Source organism: Dipodomys spectabilis, unplaced genomic scaffold (assembly GCF_019054845.1).
Source record: "Dipodomys spectabilis isolate Male_0828 unplaced genomic scaffold, ASM1905484v1 ptg000241l, whole genome shotgun sequence".
Taxonomy (NCBI): domain Eukaryota; kingdom Metazoa; phylum Chordata; class Mammalia; order Rodentia; family Heteromyidae; genus Dipodomys; species Dipodomys spectabilis.
This window is the reverse complement of record NW_024870918.1, coordinates 8,804,615-8,824,792: the sequence shown is the minus strand read 5'-3', so window position 1 is coordinate 8,824,792 and position 20,178 is coordinate 8,804,615. Positions and strand designations below refer to the sequence as shown.

The 20,178-nt window shown below is 40.7% G+C and overlaps 1 protein-coding gene across 1 annotated transcript in view; it reads right to left on the bottom strand.

The window, feature by feature from the left end:
- Rorb (RAR related orphan receptor B) overlaps positions 1-20,178 on the bottom strand; it is a 79,653-nt gene that overhangs the window by 20,649 nt on the left and 38,826 nt on the right. Inside the window, exons 5-6 of the mRNA XM_042699392.1 lie at positions 9,490-9,611; positions 7,469-7,601 (exon numbers count right to left, since the gene is read on the bottom strand). Coding sequence (XP_042555326.1) covers positions 7,469-7,601; positions 9,490-9,611 — 255 coding nt within the window. The remainder of the gene's footprint in view (positions 1-7,468; positions 7,602-9,489; positions 9,612-20,178) is intronic.

Genomic DNA, 20,178 nt, shown 5'->3' with positions numbered 1-20,178 from the left:
TAAACAGATCAAAAACACGTATATATACCCAGTAATAAAGTGGTCATTGGTGCATATAAGGCAAGAGGGAGAGAGAAGGAAGGAGGGAGAGAGAGAGGAAGGGAGAGAGAGAGAGAGAGAGAGGGAGGGAGACAGAGAGGGAGGGAGAGAGAGGGAGGGAACAGAGGCATAGAACAAAGGGAGGGAGAGAAAGGCACTGAGACTTCTCCGTTTCTCCCCATAAAGCTCTGTTTTAGAAATAAAGCTGTCTTGATACTTAGGTAAAGAATTAAAGAGAAAATCTACCTTAAAGCTGACAGAAGTGGAAGGCACAATGACACTGGTCAGGAGAGACTATCTATCTATCTAGTTGTACAAAGGGGTTTCAATTCAACATAACAGTTTGTGAGTACAATGCATCTGAATCAATGTCACCCCTTGATTGTCCTCCCCCTTATCTCTCAATTCCCCTCCCCCATATCCCCTCAATTTACCTGGTCCTATGTTCACCATACACACATTGAATATTACGATTGCATCCACCCACCTTTCTTCTCTCCGTTTGTCTGCCTTCCCCCGCCTCAGCCCATCCCTTGACCTCCTCCTCCTCCTCCAACTCATATTTCAGCTTCCTGGTATTTATTTCCTAGTTGTATGAAGGAATTATACCATTGTATTCCTCCCATGAAAATACCATACTTTAGACAATATGTTTCTGTACATATGCATATGACTCTGTGTGTATATATATTCATGCATGTTTATAATTTAGCTCTAACTTCCACTTAAGAGGAAACACATAGACTTTGTCTTTCTGAGCCTGAATTATTTCACTTAACATCATATTTTTTCTAGGTTGGTCAGGAAAACATTTCTGTTTTTGACTAATGTTCAATTCCTTTTTTTTTTTTTTTTTTTTAATATATTTTAGTACTGTACAAAGATGTTTCCATGGGGCTGGGAGGGTGGCTCAGTGGTAGAGCACTTGCCTTGCATGCCTGAGGCCCTGGGTTCAATTCCTCAGCACCACATAAGCAAAAAGAAAAAAGCTGTGAGTGGTGCTGTGGCTCAAGTGGTAGAGCGCTAGCCTTGAGCTGAAGAGCTGAGGGACAGCACCCAGGCCCAGAGTTCAGGCCCCATGACTGGACTCCCCCTCCAAAAAATGTTTCCATTTAGCATGCCATTTTATAAGCAAAATGCATGTTGATGAATGTCACCATTTCACAATGGATGATACATGGGCTCAGAAAGGTGATAAATGGCTCAGCTGAATGGTCTGCCTGTTAACTTTTGTAAAGGGTTTGCTTCTGGGACCCCTGCTTTCTGCTTCTTTGCTGCATGGAGTTTCTCACAAACTTGCATATTTCAGCAGGGGATGGCAATAGACACAGGACTTTTGGGGGTATTCCCTGGAAGCCTCACTCGCCTTGGAGACGCTTTGAAATTCAGGTTTCTTAGTCAAATGTGTTTTGACCAATACTGAATGATCTCACTGCAGAGAATGATAACCAATATTTATAGATCAAAGGCTCTGAGAAGTCCTGACCTGAAGGACGTGATTAACCGTGGTGAATCAAGCTTTCTCGATTTTTTTTTCTTCGCTTGTGTTCACTACCAGCCAAATGAGAGCAGCTATTTACAGCCAGAGCGTGCACTGCAACATCTCTGCCACTAAGAAAGCTCTCTGGTGTATAGGACATGCTTAAAAATATTTATCGAATGACTGTACGTATCTATTTTTTCTCCCTCCCGACAGTTATTGGCATTTTGAGCAACTACTGCTGTATAGTTTCTTCACATTTTGGAGGAATTGGCTATTGTCCCATTGTTACTGCAACATGATGGATTCCATGTGGGTATCCTACTGGTGATTAAACTACTTCTTTGCTGCTTCTCTTATGCCACTAATTTATATTCATGTCTCTGTTTTACTTCCTTTGCTCTGCCAGTTTCTTTCTCTGGTATATAGGATTATACATAGGAGAGGATTTGCAAAGAAGAACTGAAATAACACTTTTCTGACTTCAACAGAGAGACACCATTCACTGGTGTATCTACACTATGGAAAGCTTTGCCCCTTACATTCATTATTTTATTTATTCCTTGCAATAATCATTTTACGTGACTTTTATTAGCCATTTGTGCGTGTGTGTGTGTGTGTGTGTGTGTGTGTGTGTGTGTGCCCATCTTGGGGCTTGAACTCAGGCCTCAGCATGGTCCCTGAGCTTTTGTGCTCAAAGTCAGGACTCTACCACTTTGAACCACAGTTCCACTTCTGTTTTATTTTTTTGGTGGTTAATTGTAGATCTTTCCTGCTCAGGCTGGCTTGGAACCATTATCTTCAGGTCTCAGCCTCCTGAATAGCTAGGATTACAGCAATGAGCCACTAATGCCTGACTAGCAGCTAATATTTTTGCTGCAAACAGAGGTGTTAAAGATTATGAATTTGGTTTTTTGGTTAATTGTGAAAATACCATACAGAGGGGTTACAATGACACGAGCAAGGTCATGAGTACATTTCTTATCAAGCATTGTTCGTTTTCGACATGATGTCTTGTACATCTCCTTGTTGCAATGCAGGGCCCACCAGTGGTCAGTGATATTTGAGTCTTAGGAGTATAATGAATGGACTCTCTCGGATAGATGTGAAGTCGATGGTCTGTGCTGTGTCTGATTTTCTGAGTTGTCAATAAACTCTTTTGCTGCTTCTGAATGCTATTTTAATTTGAGAACTTATTATTTCTAGATCATGTCTTTATTGCACAGACGAGGAAGCTACCATCTAGAAGGTTCATTTAAGGTCTTACGAAGTGGGGCCGATTTTATTTTTCTCCTGTCCTTTTTTGTCTCGTGCCTCTTTCTCTCTGTCTCCTGTCTCCTAAGCCTTCTAGCCATCTCTATCACACCTATTCTCTCTGCCCATCTCTTGACTCATGGCCTCTCAGATATCTCTCTCTTCCTTTCTCTCCCCTCTTTCTCTTTCCTCTCTTCCTCTTCCTTTCCCTCTCTCCCTCTCTTGCCTGTCTGCTTGCTCGTTTACTTACTTTAAGAAACTCCAACACCATCATGATAATGTGCCTTGCAAACGAAGCTTCCTCTTGTCACAGGCCTTGGAAACTGAGGCCCAGCCAGCTCATGTGCTTTCTTAGCAAAGGTGTCTGAACTTGCTCCATCATCAAAAATTTGGGGTTTTGAGTTTTGCCTTGTATTGTGTTGCTTATTCTGGCACTGACCACATGTTTCATAAAATATTGGCCAAAATAATGTCATTTTGCTGCTGGAATCCCAAGAATCTATGGCCAATATTTTGCGTGCTGTAAAGCCTATGTGCACAGTGCGTGTATGTGTGCATGAGCACACGCATGTGCCTGTGTCTGTATGTCTGTGTCTGTATGTCTGTGTCTGTGTAAACTTGTTATCTGGCACTGTAATCAAGTCATTTGGCTTAGCAAAATATAAGCCTCTTGAGGACTTAAAGTTTTTCTAATTTCAATCCTCCCCACTATTGAAGGTTTCTTTTGTTCATTCTCTGTGTGTAATTTAATTTGGTCTCAATGTAAGTTAGCATGTGTACCATGGCCTAAAATGGAACTTTAAGTTCCAATACTATTTTGCAATTAGATGTTTTATGTAAAAGAAGAAAAATGGTCTGAGATTCCTCAAGTTTTTTCAGTGTGGACTCCTAGTTCAGTGCCCGCCAATCTACATGGAATGTTCCTGCTCTCCCCTCTTTAAAACCAAATGGGAAATATTGGCTTGCAAAAAAATGTGTCTAAGGATTATTACCTCACATTAAGAAACACTGTCATTTGAGTTCAAAAGTTTTCTAGGAGTTAATTCAAAATGCAATTTAAAAAGTCAGCAAGGAGTTAAGGAAATGTAAAGGAAGAGGAATTTTAGTGAAGAAAGCCTTGGAAAAAGGAAATTGAGGGGAAAAAAAGGTTTCCTTTGGATAAGAAAGGATTTGGGAAGTAGGAATTGTCTGAAAAGTTTGTTCCAAAATGGAAAAAAGATAGAAATTAATACAAACCCCAGAAGGTTCTAGTGGGTAGCAGATGGTATGAGCAGGTCTTAAGTTTTTACAAGAAAAAGCCTATTAAAATTGGTAGGTAGTTAAGTTACTGTAATTTAAACACTGTTGTAAAACCAGCTTGTTGTTCTTTATAGCCAGCTAAAGTGTATCTGTGGAAGCCAGTGCACTCAGAGAAAGCAACCAGGAAAGTACTGGGAAATTTCAAATGTCTTTAGCCAGTCTGTGTGGAAATATGCAGACCTCCCAGCAGGAGGGGTGACAGTCCATCCAAAGCAGGCTGGGAGACTGCAGCTTACCCCAGATTCCTCCTGCCTGGACCCTTCTGACTATGTCCACCGTGGTCCAAGTAGACTGGACTCCTGCCTGACTCCATCACTCACAGTGGACTGCTGGTGAACGACTGCTTTGCATTTGCAAAACCTAAGACTCTTGGGTGACATTCTTTCTGTAATACATAGACTTGTAAAATCTTATCCAGCCTGACCTGGAAAAGACTGGTATGACCATAAGATGATGCTAAGCAAAATGATCTCCAAGATATGGAAGCAAAAGGTTTTTCTTTGGTGTTATTGCTTTTGGTGTACTATGTGAAGTTATTTCTTTTTTTCTTTTTCTTTCATTGTTCTTGTCCCCCATGGTTTATCTCCTGTGGTCACTGTAGTGGATTTTGATTCTCTGTGTTTTGTATATATGTTTATCTGGTTTGGAGAAGGGAAAGGGAACAACAAAATGGTGAGACAGAGGGCAAAGGGTGAACCACTGCAACAATACATTGGAAGTGAACTTTACAGCCTGGGAAGGGGTTGTGGGGGAGGGAAAGTGGGAGAAAAAGGAGGAAGAGGGTAACAATGTTTGACAAGAAATGTACTCACTGCCTTGCGTATGGAACTGTAAGCCCTCTGTACCTCACTTTGACAATAAAATTAAATGAAAAAGTAGCTTCCATGTCACATGCTTTGCTAGGCCTTTCTCTGCTTCCATGGGGAAAGTCGAATCTGTGTCTGCTACTCTTGAACCCAAGCTGGACTTTGTGAGTCCGCTGACTGAGATGTGTGGTGGAAGAAACAGCATGTGACTTCTGAGACAACTGAGAGAAGTCTACAGACTTCTGCCTGTGCTTTGGGAAGCCCAGTGATTCTGCTGGAGGAACTCGAGGCAGACTTGGACCCACGTGGAGAGCAATAGAGACCCAGTCCCAGAGCTTTGGCAGAACTCCAGGCTGTCAACTTTCCCGGCTGTCCAGCCATGTGAGGAAGGATATTTGAAAATGGAGCATTTGGCTCCCAAGGGTGTCTCCTCCGTGAACACTGGAGAGGCCTTGGAGCAGCAATTATAAACCATACCTGTACCAAGTTTGGTCAGCAAAGTAAATGACTCTTGTTTTAACTAAATTTTAAGGTAGCTAGATCACTGATGACACTCAAATTAGTGCTTGAGTCATAGTTATAAATGTCTGCATCATTGAGTAAAGAAACAGCAACATCTCAGAATAATTGTAGTATGTAGCTCCAGTCCAAAGGCCAGCAATGAATTGGCTTTTTGATATCATAATCTCTCTTTTTTTAAAAAAAAACCATTAAGCTATTTCATTGGTATGGCATTTATAATATAGACCTTTAAAAACTTTTATTATCTTTAAGTAGTTGTACAACGGATCTGTCATTCAACAAAGCAGTTTATGAATACTACAGATCTAGATCAATATCACCCCTTTCAAACTTCTCAACCATCCCTCCCCTAGGTATCCTTTCCCTCCCTCTTCTTAATGAATACATTGAATTCTTGACTGCATTCTCTCTCCTTCTTCATTTGTCTGTTCCCCTTCCCTTGAACCCACCCACCTCTTAAGTACCTATCTCCTGGTGTTTATTTTGTTGAACTTGGATTTAACCTTTCTAAGAAACTACACTATTTGAGAGCTCCCCTGAATGGACTATATTGCAGTTGGTACATTTGGGTACACTTGCATACCATCTGAAGTATTTACTTATATATTTAAAAATTAATTCTAGTTTTCCTGTATGAGAGAAAACATGTAATCTTTGTTTTTCTGAGCTTGATTTACTTCACTTAATTTTTTCCACATCCTTCCATCTTTCCACATCCTTTGCAAATGCAATGTCATTCTTTCTAATTGATGAGTAAAATTCCTGTGTGTGTGTGTGTGTGTGTGTGTGTGTGTGTGTGTGTGTGTGTGTGTCTATATATATCTATCACATTTTCTTGATCCATTTGTCTATTGAGGGCTATCTGGTCTGATATCATACCTTAGCTATGGTGAATAGTATTGCAATGAACATGGTTGTATTGGTGGCTTTACTGTATCCTAACTTGGACATTACTTTTTTTACTTTTATAAATCCTTGCCTCCCTTTGCTTTAAGATGGGAAAGTAATGATCTCATGAGGTTAAATGAGATATCAAATGAAAATATGTGTGCATATTATTTTATGTAAAAAGATTATTATTATTACTATTACTATGAACTATGACCAAAGAGTAACTCATACACCACAGTATTCTTTCTTTCTTTCTTTCTTTCTTTCTTTCTTTCTTTCTTTCTTTCTTTCTTTCTTTCTTTCTTTCTTTCTTTATTTCTTTCTTTCTTTCTTTCCTTCCTTCCTTCCTTCCTTCCTTTCTTCCCTCCTTCCTTCCATCTTTCTCCGTCGCTGTCTCTGTCTTTCTTGTTTGTACTGGGGTTTGAACTCAGGGCCTGAGTACTATCTATAGCTTTTTTGGTTAGACTGGCCCTTTACCACTTAAGCTACAGCTCCATTTCCAGCTTTTTGTTGGTTTATTAGAGATTCCTGCCTTGTCTGACTTCAAACCAGAATCCTCAGATCTCAGCCTCTTGGGTAGCTAGAATTATAGGTGTAAACCATTGGCACAGGGCATAATTTCTGTTTTCAAAGGAATCTGAGAAAGGGAATGGTATCTGCAAAGTCAACTACATGTAGATTTTCTTGGGATACTTCCAAAGTGAGTGCTTGTGGAGGAGGGAGGGAAGAAAGATGAAGTTGGTAAAGTTCCGGAGCATCATAGCTGCAGGCTATCCTCATTAAAGGGATTGGAAATGACCACAGTGGCGGCGCTCAGCCAGCCTGAATTGTTTCCTTTCACAGAAGGCAAGGAGCAGGCCTTAGTGCCAGCTCAGCAACTCAGCCACCTTGACACGCTAATTATTTGCACAGCCCGTCAAGCTGGGTATCGCAACCTCCACAATTAATAGCTCTACTTTCAATAAGCAAAACTGTATTTGACTTCAAAGGGGGAAAAATGAATGCGCATCAGGACATTGTTATTACTAAGAGTTTCCTTTGGGACTTAGCTGACAATGTGGATGGCAAAAATGAGATCTAGCTACCTGTTGGAAGAAGGAGATTCTGGAATTGTTAGAAAGCTAAGGATCAAACACATTTGGGTTTAAAATAAAGGCCCCATGAGACTTCTGCTCACCTGACTTCAGAAGTAGAATCTGGTCATTCTGACAGAGCTCCATGAAGCCTGTGATCCGCTTTGCAAACTCAACCACGTACTGGATGGCGTGAGTGATCTGGATGGCACACTGCTGCCACAAAGCTTCCCTGGACTGGAGAGAAGACAGAGTGTGGGAACAGTCAGAAGTGCCACAGAGAGTTGAAGACATAGTCAGTGATACCTTCAAGGCTCACCTGCCACTTGGGGCCTAAGGTGGGAAATTAAGTGATTCTGTTAAATGTTCAGAGCAATGTTGTTTTCTTTTATGGTTATGTTCTGACCTGTCTGAATCTCAATACACCACCGTTGCCAAAATACTAAGGCAAAATTAATAGAAGTATTATTGCTTCCCTCTCTCTCTCTGTCTCTCTCCCCCCACGCTTTCCCTTTTTGGCCTGAGTCTGGGAATTGAACTCAGTACCTAAGGCTTTCACTCATTGGCTAGCGCTCTACCAATGGAGCCTGGCATCCAACCATTGAAGTATTGTTTAAAATAGTTATTTATTTTACTACTTCTTCCTTCTTTTCACCCAAACAAATTCAGTTTCCTAATCTATTAGATAAAAACATGATTTCATTCATGGCCTTAAAGAATGTCATTTTCTTGGGTCCTGGGTAGCCTTTAAACTTTAATATTTTATTTATTTATTTATTTGTTGGTTGGTTGGTTGTGGAGCTGGAACTCAGGACTAGGCACTGTCCTTGAGCCTTTTATTTCAAGGCTAGTGTTCTATCACTTTGAGCCACAGCTCCACTTCCAGTTTTCTGGAAGTTCATTGGAGATAAGAGTCTCATAGACTTTCCTTTTCTGGATGGCTTTGAACTGTGATCCTCAGATCTCAGCCTCCTGAGTAGCTAGGATTACAGGTGTGAGCCAGCGGAGCCAAGCTCAGAATTCTTCCAAAGGAAAGGGCATCCCCTGAAATGAAATCACTCTCATCAATAATATAGCATCTACTCCCATTATACTATAGAATAATATAGCATCTACTCCCATTATACTATAGAATAATATAGAATATAAATGTATTTTAGTTCTTGGGCTTCTTCTATTTGACCTGAGAACCTTAAATCCATGTTGTATGGGTTCTGCTTTTTATTCACCACAGAAATATCTTTACCTCCACATCCATGTTTATATAATAGTAATAAAGCTTGTTGTTCTGTGAGAGAAAAATCAGTATGATATATAAGCCATACATTTAGATACACATATATTTATATATCTGATTTTTTAAAAATTCCACTGAACTTGGGTGCCAGTGGCTCACACCTGTAATCCTAACTACTCAGGCTGAAATCTGGGGATCATGGTTTGAAGCCAGCCAGGGTAGGAAAGTCTGTGAGACTCTCATCTTAAATACACTACTCAGATAAAGCCAGAAGTGGTGTATGATTCAGTGGTAGGGCACTAGCTTTGAGCAAAAAGAAGCTCAGGGACAGTGCCCAGGCACTGATTTCAAGTCCCAATACTGGTGCACAAGAAAACTCCTTCCCCCCCCCCCCCCATTCCACTCATTGGTTGATCTTATCATTAAGAATTTCAATCCTGAAGTCAGGGAATAGGAACATCAAACAAGAAGCAACTACTTCCCTTTATGAATTCTCCCTTGTATATGCAGAAATATTGCCACTAATAATAGCATGAGAGTTTTTATTTCTTGTGTCCTTTTCAGTGGGTAGGGCAAGAATAAAAATTTAGAATATTTCCTTTCCTCTGTGTGTGTGTGTGTGTGTGTGTGTGTGTGTGTGTGTGTGTGTGTGTGTGTGTGTGTGTGTTAGAGAAGGTTAATGCACAAGGGCTCAAGAAGCCAGCATTAACTATATTAAGACCATGTGGGGAAGGCACACTATCTCTGGGAGGTCAGTCAGACAGTGCCTTTCACTAAGCCCTGTATGGTACCCAGGAGTGACGTGGACTAAGCTATCCCTGGGGCTGAGATTGAAGGTGGCGGATATGAGTGGATTACAGAGGAGAGTCTGGTTGTGTTGCAGAGTACCTTGCTTTGATACGCCTTAATCTCCTCATAGGTGTGAGTCTGCCATGCCAGCTGGTGCAGCTCCTCCATGGTGTACTGACACGTCTCCAGGTGGGACTTGATGATGTTTTGTGCAATTCGATCTAGGAGAAAGCATATCAATTTGAAGGCTTGTAACTGAAATCATGCTAAGAAGTTCACTACAGGAATGTGCTCTGGAGATTTTCTAAGGGCACTGGAACAACTTTAACATTTCACAGCACAATCTCTCGTAAAATCTCTGAACTCCCCCACCCTCTTTTTTTTTAGACAGGGCCCTACTACTTAGTCCAAGTTACTGTTAACCATGCTATATAGCGCAGGTGTACCCCAAACCCACCATTCTGCTTTCTGCCTTTAAGTGTTGTGATTATAGGCATGAGCCACCACACGTCTAAAGTCTGCATTTTCAAAATTTGCAGTCTTTTGATCAATGTTCCTCCTCTTGCCTGTCCCTGTTGGATGACAGCTATGAGATTTTTCATGTTGTAAAGTGTTCAAATAATGCCTTTCTTTAAAGATATGTGAACTTTTTTTTTTTACCTTATTGGTTTGAAAAGTAGTTTTATTACATTTAAGTAGTTCTACAAAGGGGCTACCATTCAACTGATCAGTTTATAAGTACAAGGCATCTTGATGAAAATTACCCCTTTCATAAAAGTATCTTGTTTGATTTTGGCCTGAATATCTACTAAAAATCCTACTGCATACCGTCTAAATAGTTTAAAATGTTTTGAAGCCTATTAAGATCTCATTTAATTGCATATGTAGAAAGTTTACATATAAATATATTTGCCCATCTTAAAAATGTGTTTATCTGTCACAGACAAGATTATATAATGATGAGCTCAGAAAGAAAAGATTACAGGAATGAAGGAACAGATTAGAAGGACCGAGATAGAATCACACTTTGCAGGTGACACTGGTCAGGTAGATTTGCTTTTAGACCATGCATCCATCTTACACCGATAAGAACAGAATAATAGATGAAATAATATGGGCCCTTGAGTTGACTTTTGAGGTTGAGTCATGGAGCTATTACATTCAACTTTCTTAACTTATTATATACTATTTTTCCCTTTACACATGGACATGATAAATTATACAGGACTCTAAACACTCACACAGTGAGCCCAAAGAAGGATATTCTTGGGAGAGGATCACAAATGCTCTATAGCTACGTGCATATGATCATATAAAATGATGTTGATCGAAATGAACTCAAGGAAATGGAAAAAGAGGTATTTTTTTTTTTTTTGCTTTGTTTTTGTTTGTTTTCTGTTTTGTTGCTTTTTTCACTCCGGTACCTTTTCTCTTATATATAAGGCTATCTGATTTGGGGAGGGCAAGGAGAAGCACAGAAATGGTGGGAAAAAGGGTGAACAAGTGCAGCAGTGGTACTCACTAGACACTATGTTGAAAATGAACTGTACAACTTATGGAGGAGGGGGGCCAGGAAGGAAAACTGGGAGACAAGGAGGGAAGCGGTGACACTGTTCCAAAAGAAATGTCCTCACTACCTGACTTGTGTAACTGTAGCCCCTCTGTATACCTCCTCTACAATAACAATAACACCTGGATGAAAAAAGTTATAAATGAGGATATGATTATGCTTCTAAAAAGTGGTGACAAACACAATACTCTTGTGTTGTTTTTGGAGTAGTTTGTTCCAGATGAGTTGTATTTTATCTTGCATTTGATCAGTTTGCATTTGATGTGCAAAAGTGGAGTGAGAGAGTCAGAGGGAAGAGCTTTTCTGCAGGGCTCCGGTGAGGCCCCAGACGCTGGAGAAGCCGGCAGGAGGCCTTCCTTTGTGCCATCTGCTGTTTGAACATCCGGAGACGGGGACAGCTTGAGACACCCAAATACCTGGGAGTTTGGTGTGTGGGGTATGTATGGAATGAAGAAGAGGGAATCTTTTGCCCAGTCACTTCTTGGCTCATGCAGAAATGGGATTTTTCTTGTGTTTTCCGGTTGTATCCTTTCAAATGGCAAATTCTATTTTTTTTACCCCTTAAAATGGCTCTCTTTTGTTTTCCCAGGACAGTCCTGAGAACAGTCATTGGGTTTCTTGTCTTTATGTCTCTAAGTTTTTCTGATTGTATGTGATAGGAACTCAATTTAGTTTCAGTGATACAGACAATGAATGAGAAATGTCAGTTAGGATATGAGTGAAATTTCTAAATCCCACTCCTTCACTGGTTCACTGGCACCCCAAAAACACTGAATGGAAGCCAACCATGTTGATCACTGTTAGCACATGCTGTATAGTTTGTCTTGGTGGAAGCAATCTGATGCTTCCAACGGACATAGAACAGAGATGTGACTCAAGCAATCAGTGTCACCAAAAGAAGCTCTTCCAACATTTGTTAGTTTTTTCCCTCATCAAAACAGGGGAGAGAGTAGAAGATGATGTAAAAGGTTAACTTACAAGATGATGGTCATACTTTATTGAGCATGTGTAGACTTTCATTGTCTATCATAACACAAAGTACTTTCTTAAAAAAAAATTCCTATAGTACCAGGCAGGGTAGTACATGCCTGTAATCTCAGGCGTTTGAAAGGTACAAGAAGATGATCTGAGGCCAACTTCTGTAATAGAACACAAGATGATGGGAACAATATAAAACAATAATTAAAGCAAAAATCACCTGGCTGGTATCACTAAGGTGGCAGAGTGTCTGCTAGCAAGAAAGAGGTCCTAAGTCGAAACCACAGCACCAACAGACAAACAATTCCAAACTCTCCGTTTTTCAATTCCTCTACACATCATACTGCAGAACACTGGTAAATCGTGATTCAGTATTGTTTATTTTCATCTGTGCATCCCAGCTATTTATATTCTAATGTACATCTCTTCTCTGATTGTTAAGTGAAAACATAAAAGCTCTTATATCTTTATAGTTGTCAAACTTCTGTCTTCATGGAGTAGTTTGTTTTCGGCTTCAAAGATCTGCTGATTTGTTGGCAGTTTACAGGCTCCAGGTTTTGGAAGCAAAACTAGAAATATTCATCAAAATTACATTCCGGAAAAAAAACAAACTGTCCTTTTTTATCCTGCTGGTACTGAGGTTAGAGTTTAAGGTCTTGTGCTTTCTCTGCTAGTGATCTAACTTGAGCAATGCCTTTTGCTGGGTTTTTTGCTGGCTGTTTTAGAGATAGAGCTGTGTGAACTTTCTTTTCCTTGGGGTGGTTTTGAACTATGGTTCTCCAGATCTCAGCCTCCAGAATAGCTGGAATGACAGGCTGTGAGCCACCAGTGCCTGGCTACTATCTGTTCATTAGATTATCTTCTGGGAGCCACTAGCCAAAGCTTAAGAACTCTCTGGTCTTCTGCCCTTGGCCACTCAATAATACTATGGAGTATGAGGGGAGCAGGGCAGACATAATGAACATGTGAGAAAGTGAAAACATGTACGCTCTAGGACTTGACTCAGATATCCGTTCAGTGGGAGGGCTTCTCTGCCTTTGCTATGATTCGCTATGTGAAAAGGCTGGCCACACTCAGTGTCCTGATGCCGCCTTCTACTGAGGCTCCTGCTGTGTGCTTCTGTCTGTCTCAGACCTTCAGTGCTATGAGCTCTCCAGGAACTGCGTCATAACAGAGCCTACCACCGGACTGTCCCAATGGCTCGTCCACAAATGGGTTTTGAGCAACGCTTCTATTATATAACAGGGCACAGTGTAGGTTAAAACAAAAGACATTGCCTTTGTGTGGAAGGATCTTGCAATCAGATCAGAACACATATTCCACATGATTGTGGGAACCTCCAAAACAAAGTGTCTTAACTCCATAGGCTCAATAATAAATAACCACAGCAGAGCTCAGCTGGGCCTTGAAGGGTCAAACAGGTAGGGAGAACAATATTATAAAGGCACAGAAAAATGATCTCCACACTCTTATACTATCACCGCCCTTACATCTTTATAACCAACCTCCTTTTATGTATCTTAATCTTTTCCATCTATTCATTTTACTTGCATGGAGACAAGGTTTGGCTATGTATGTAGTCAAAGCCAGACAAGTTTGTGATCCTCCTACTTCAGCCTTCTCAGTGCTGGGATTACAACTGTGCTTTACGACAGCTGGCCACGTTTGCTTTCATTGGGGGAAACAAGGGAGGTTCAGAAAGAAGGCATGGCACTGGACCAGTTTTTATGGAGTCAGGAAATGCAGTGCTGCAATGGGTTCATATTTCATGGCAAGAGTTCTGGTGTGTTTGCAGTAGAGGGCTTGGGTGGATGGATAAGCAATCTGGAGCTCTATCTTGTAGGATTCTAGATCTTATCTCTGATTTTTTTTTAAATCTTGAAGGCAAATGGGAAGCGGAGGAAGAAGGGACATGGCAGACAGTGACATGGTCAGTTCTTTAAGGAAAATGATCCTAGTCATAGCAAAGAAGAAGAAATGGCACTGGGTGGGGGATGGGGGTGGGCGGGTGGGGAGTGGAGTTAGCCAGGCTGTTGTGAAAAGCAGGGTAAGATTTAAGAAGGTCTGCTGGAGATGGAGTGGAAGGTTGAGATTCAGAACAAATCTGAAAGCAAATACAGGAGAGCAGCAGATAGAGCAATAAGAAAATGAGGGGGTATTAGATAGAGTAAGTTCTTGATCAACGATGAGTCCTTAAGGATAATATTGAGAATGTCTATCCATCCATCCATCCATTTTATCCACCCCATCCATCTTTACGTCCATCCATCCTTTCATCTGTCTAATAAACACCCAAATGTCCATCGACCTCCTGCCTTATTTTGCAAGGCATTTGAGAAAGCAAAGATGAACCTTTTTGTTGATCATCTCAGAGCCCAAATACTCAGAACGACTCAGAAGCCTGCACCAAGCACACACTATTTCACAGGCCTGTGTGGCAAGCATAAGAGACAAATCTCTTGGCACAGAAGCCTTGCAAATGGCAATGGAGGTACAGCTGCAGGAGCTACAGTTGCAGCTATATTTCCCCCTCAGCTTTCTCCCCATTCTACAGTACAGAGGTGAGTCACATGCAAAAACCGATTTGACCCTGACAAGGCTCAGGTCCTTAAGGCATAAGGTTTTCTGGGTAAAACGAGATGTGGCCTCAAGGGAGCCTGGCTGGAAGTCTCGTTCTGAAGAATAGAAAGGATCTTGAACATCAGAGGAAGAGAGTTTGCTTGGACTGAGAGACTACAGTTGTGTAAAAGGAAGGACTTAAAAGGAAGGGACAAAAGGAGAGACAAAGAATACAGTATGCAAAGTTTCTTCTGGGAGCCAAAGGAACTTTCAAGAGTCCTTGCCTGGACAAATAGAAAAGGTAATCTTAAACGCAGTCCTCTCCAGGGACCAATCACATGAGAAAGTCCAGACAAAGGAGGTGGAGGCCAAGAAGCCTAGGAGATGGAATCTTTCGGGGCAATTGAACACCCTCCCTCCTCACCCTGACTAGGGTTGCAGCTCTATCTGAGTTCAGCTTGTTGGATTCTTGAGCTTGGGCCACACATGGTAGTTACTGAAGAAGGATCTGGCATCCAACAGGCCGGGCAAATGGGCCTGACAGGAATGTAGCACAGACAACCAACTCATGGGAAATTCTGCCACCATTAGAGGTGATGCACATGGACTAGGGAAAAGGCGGATGAGTTTTTAAGTGGAGGTGGTAATGAGCTTATGGGGAGAGCACGGTTCTGTCTTCTTAGTAGCTAAAGTTCTAAGGTGTGATCAGTAAGGCCGAGATTGGGTTAGCACCCTGGAGTGGGAAAGCTGCTTTGCTCATAACAGAAGTACACAGTGACTTATATGCTACTCTTAATTTCATGTGTAGTCTCTCTCTCTCTCTCTCTTTCTCTCTCCCCCTCTTCTCTCCTTTTTCCTTTCCATATTCCTATAGGGATAAACATATGAAAGATTTGTTTCTATAAAATTTCTATTATGTTTTAGTCTTTGACTTATTTACTTATTTTTAGGGAAAGGCTTATTCTAACGCAGGATTAATGTTTGATTAATAGAACCTGTCACTTCATATATGAGCTAACTTTATGGGATGGAAATGAGAATGTATAAGTGGAATGCAAAAAAGAAACCAAGAAACTTTAAAAAATAATTGATACAGGCCAGTAAACAAAATGTTAAGTGATACACATTTCTCTAAAAGTCTTAAGGATATAACCTTTGCTTTTGATATGGATAAGAAGAAGACAGAAATTAAGTTTTGGAAGGGGAAATGGAATAAAATTGGTAGTAATTCTCTATAGTGTGTGCAATAATTATAGAACTCATCTCCTTCCTCCAGCTCAAGTCAGACCATATCTTCATACTTATAAGTTTCTCTTTCTCTCTCCTTCCTGCTCCCCTTGCTCGTGCAAGCACACACACACACACACACACACACACACACACACACACACACACGAACCTTCACATTCCCACCCATCCTCAATATTCTTCATTGTGATCGCTTCAATAAATCAAAGAGGGAAAGGAAGTCCCTCTTGAAGTCAAGATGTGACAAAGTTTACACAGCTCAGCGGAGTTTTAAAGGTCAGTCGTATCAGAAGATATCAAAAGATGTAAGGAAAAAAAAACTTGAAGCAATGGTTAAAGAAATATAGGCAAAACAGCTTTTCCTGCGTATTCATTCAATAGTAAGACAACGTTTGAAAACAAGTCATCCAAATTACCTAGTTTCTATGTAGAAAACAGGCTACCTCTGCTTATTTTGGCAAAGAAAGAAGTAAACTGACAAGGTGACAACTTCTTGTTTATAACTGCGATGTTATAAAAAGAGGAACCAGCTTGCAGCTACTAAAATAGCAAGTGACCTTCTGGGGTTCTGATTTCAACCACTCAGCGGGTTTTTCCACCAAAGGGGCTTATTTTAGCTCTCAGTAGACATTTCTAGCAAATGGCGCTCTCCAAAGGCTACAGGGGCTCCGATACAGATGGCAAGGGAGGTTTCTAGAAGCGCCCATCCTGGGAATGGGGAGCGCTAAGGATATCTTTAAAACAGGTACCTTTATGTTTATTTGCAAAGAGCGCTCTGGCCCAGCTACCATGGAGTGAGAGCTGAGATTCAAGCAGGACAGAGCAGTAGAGGGTGTTGTGTTTGACTTTCCTGAGTCTCCACCTGCCTACCTCCTTGCCTCTTCTTATGGAATGCTCTTTCATGATGAACTGTACCCCCATTCATTTTCCTCCACAAGAGAGCTTTTTCTTTCCCTTTTAGACTTGAAAGTATTCTTGCTAAAAATGCTCTGTCTCAGCCTCAATCAAAATGATTAATGAATTTTTAATTTGTCACTTGCCTTAAGAAGCTAGGAAACCTCTGTTTTAGTTTATATGATTATTGTGAAAGTGGAATTCTTAAGGGATTCACTTTGAATGAATGTCAAGATATCTCTGTGGACTTGCTCAAGGCATGCTTTAAGTGCTTGAATTAGGTTTTCATAGTATCACCATTTCTTAGAATCCACACTCAAGGGCTGTTAGCTACATGATATTAAAACAATGAGTTGTAAAGTGAAACATTTCAGCAAATACATTTTTGGTTTTTACAGTGGATCACTAATTTTATGAGTTTTCTGTCATTAGGCAGATAAAGCTTTGTGGCTTGTTATTGATGACAATGTCTGAGAAGATAAAGCCATGTAAAGGCCTCCTAGAATCTGAGTCTCTATTTAGAGATCATTCCTTTTAGCATAAATAAAACTGCTTCAGAATAAAAATATTAACATTTAAACTTAAAACAAAAATGTTATTAGTGATCCGTTAACCTTGAAAGAAATAGTAGACTTAGCATTTATGGGTTTTGAATTTTTTAGCCTGTACTGGGGATTGAACTCAGGGCCTTGGGCTCGCTCTTGGCTTTTTCCCCCATGACTGAAATGGTACCACTTGAGCAACATCTTTTTCTGGATTTATTAACTAGTTAGATTAACTGTAGATAAGAGTCTCACAATTTTCTCTTTCCCAGCCCGGCTCCCAACTGTAAGATTCAGATTTCAGCCTCCTGAATAGCTATTATTACAGGCCCGCGTTACAGTGCCTGCCTTGAATTCTTCTTAGGGGCAATAATAGCCCCTCACTTTTTGCTGTCCATGATAAAGCTTCCAGTCTCCTTTTCATGTAAAAATCTAGTCCATCCTTTATTCAGAAACTGGCATCACTGATTTTTTCCTTTTATGTATCAAATTTTTTTGCATCAAGTTTTTTTTCAGAAAAAATATATGAACAAAACATAGCATTGTATTACTGTCTTTAAAAATGCTGAAAATATGATAAAACACACATTAATCAAATATGAGAGAAGAAATAATGAAAATCAGGTTAATGAGAATAATAACAGTAACTGGACAAAGACTAAGAGAATAGATTAAGTGGCTTGAATTCTCTCAAGATTCATGGAATATAGTATTTAAATAAAAAGTGAGGGCTGGGAGGGTGGCTCAGTGGTAGAGCGCTTGCCTTGCATGCCTGAGGCCCTGGGTTCGATTCCTCAGCACCACATAAGCAAAAAGGAAAAAAGCCGGAAGTGGTGCTTTGGCTCAAGTGCTAGAGCGCTAGCCTTGAGCTGAAGAGCTGAGGGACAGTGCCCAGGCCCAGAGTTCAGGCCCCACGACCAGACCAACAATAACAACAGCAAAAAAAAAAGTGAGCTGGGCACCCAGGGTCTTACCCTGTAGTCCTGGCTACTCAAGGAGACTGAGCTCTGAGGCTCCATACCAGCCTGGGCAGGAAAGTCCATGAAGCTCTTACCTCCAATTGATTACCAGGAAACCGGAAGTGGAACTGCAGCTCAAAGTGGTAGAGTGCTAGCCTTGAGCAAAAAAGCTCAGGGACAACACTCAGGCCTTGAGTTCAAGCACCACGAGCATAAAAAGGGAGAAATAAGTGGGAAGGCAGGAAATGAAAACCAAAAGAAGCCATATAACATTTGTAGCCTAAGCAGAGCACATAAAAAATAATAACACACAGAAAAACAAAGCACATTAACTGTAAAAGGGGATGCTTTCTTAATTGTTGAAAAACAGAAAGATGGTTTGGATCACGACTGTTTTGTTTCAGTGCATTAGTGCATGTCTAATTTTGGGGAAAATTGCAGTTTCCTTTCTGAAACTAGTTAATAAAATTGAGAAAGAATCTCTTAGGAAAACATTACATTTCAAAGTTAACTTTCAAGTCAGAAGACCTCTTTCCTAGAGCAATCAGAAAAGGTTAGCACAGGAAATGTCCTACAATTTGGTGAATTCTACAGGAAGCTGTAGGTAAAACGAGGAAGGCCAAAGAAGATCCCTTTCAGACTTGGCTTTGGGAAAGTCATGAACTTCCTAAAGTTCTAAGATTTTTTTTTTTTTTAATTTGATTCTCCATTCACGGAGGCTCTGACAGCGATGATGTATTCTTTCTTTCCTTTTACTTTGTGCCAGTACCAGGGCTTGAACTCAGGGCCTTGGTCTTTTGTTTGGCTTTGTCATTCAAGGCACTATGTCACTGGAACCACACCTCTACTTCTAGCTTGTTGCTGGTTAATTGTAGCTAACTGTCTGCCCAAGGTGTCTTGTAATCTTACAGATCTCAGCCTCCTAAGCAGCTAAGCCGGTGCCTGGACTTCCTTCCCTTTCTCTCCCTCCCTCCCTCCCTCTCTTCCTTCCTTCCTTCCTTCCTTCCTTCCTTCCTTCCTTCCTTCCTTCCTTCCTTCCTTCCTTCCTTCCTTCCTTCCTTCCTTCCTTCCTTCCTCTTTTTTCTTTCTACTACTGGGGTTTGAACTGAGGGCTTTTGCTTGCTAGCCAGGCATTCTACAGCTAAGCCTTGCTTCTAGGAATGGTGATGTTTTCTAAAAGTTGTGGGAAACTGTGGGTCACTGGGGGAATCCATGGGGATTTTATACTGTTTGTCCCATGTAGGAGATGACATACAGAACTAGGAGGAGGAGGGTACTGTTTCCAGTCTGCAAAGCGCGTGAAAATCCTTAGATAAGACAGACAATACGGTTTGGACCCTATTTAAATCTTCACCTCCTCTCTTTTAAAAGCTGCTGTACCTCCATACTTTACCCAGAGGACAACCGGGGGTCACAGATGATGAAGCCTAATTATCGCAATTGCTCAGGGCCATCATTAGGATTGATTTTTACTGTTCGAATTTTGTTGACATATGGATTGGTTGTTAATTTAAACAGGAGCAATTCCTCCCCCCCACCTCACTACCCTTTTGGAAATGCAGTCAATGCATTGCTGACCTTTTAGGAAGAAGTAATTTGGAGGTAATCTAGGGGGCCATTTTTACATTTTCAGACACTTAACCTAAACCTGAAAAAGTAATTCGATTATTTAAATAATGCACTTAATTGACTAATGTTTTAAAATAAGTGCTTTCCAAATAGTCCAGCACCAATTGTTCCAGAACAAACTGGTCTGAAAACCAATTAGCATTTCCCCAAAGGCCTCACAGATATCCTCAAAGTTAAATAGTAATTTCACTCTCCTCACTGTTGAGGGAATATTGTCAAAGAAAAGTTTATCTTCAAAGACTAACCAAAACCAAACAAAAACAAGAGTTACATCTGAGAGCTTTCTCAACCAGTGTGTTCACATTTGCAAACGTGAACAGAAATAAAACCTATACTGGCAAAAGCCTATTAAGTTAGCTATATACTCAGTTAATGAAGCTAAACGTATATTGATTGACCTCCGTTAACC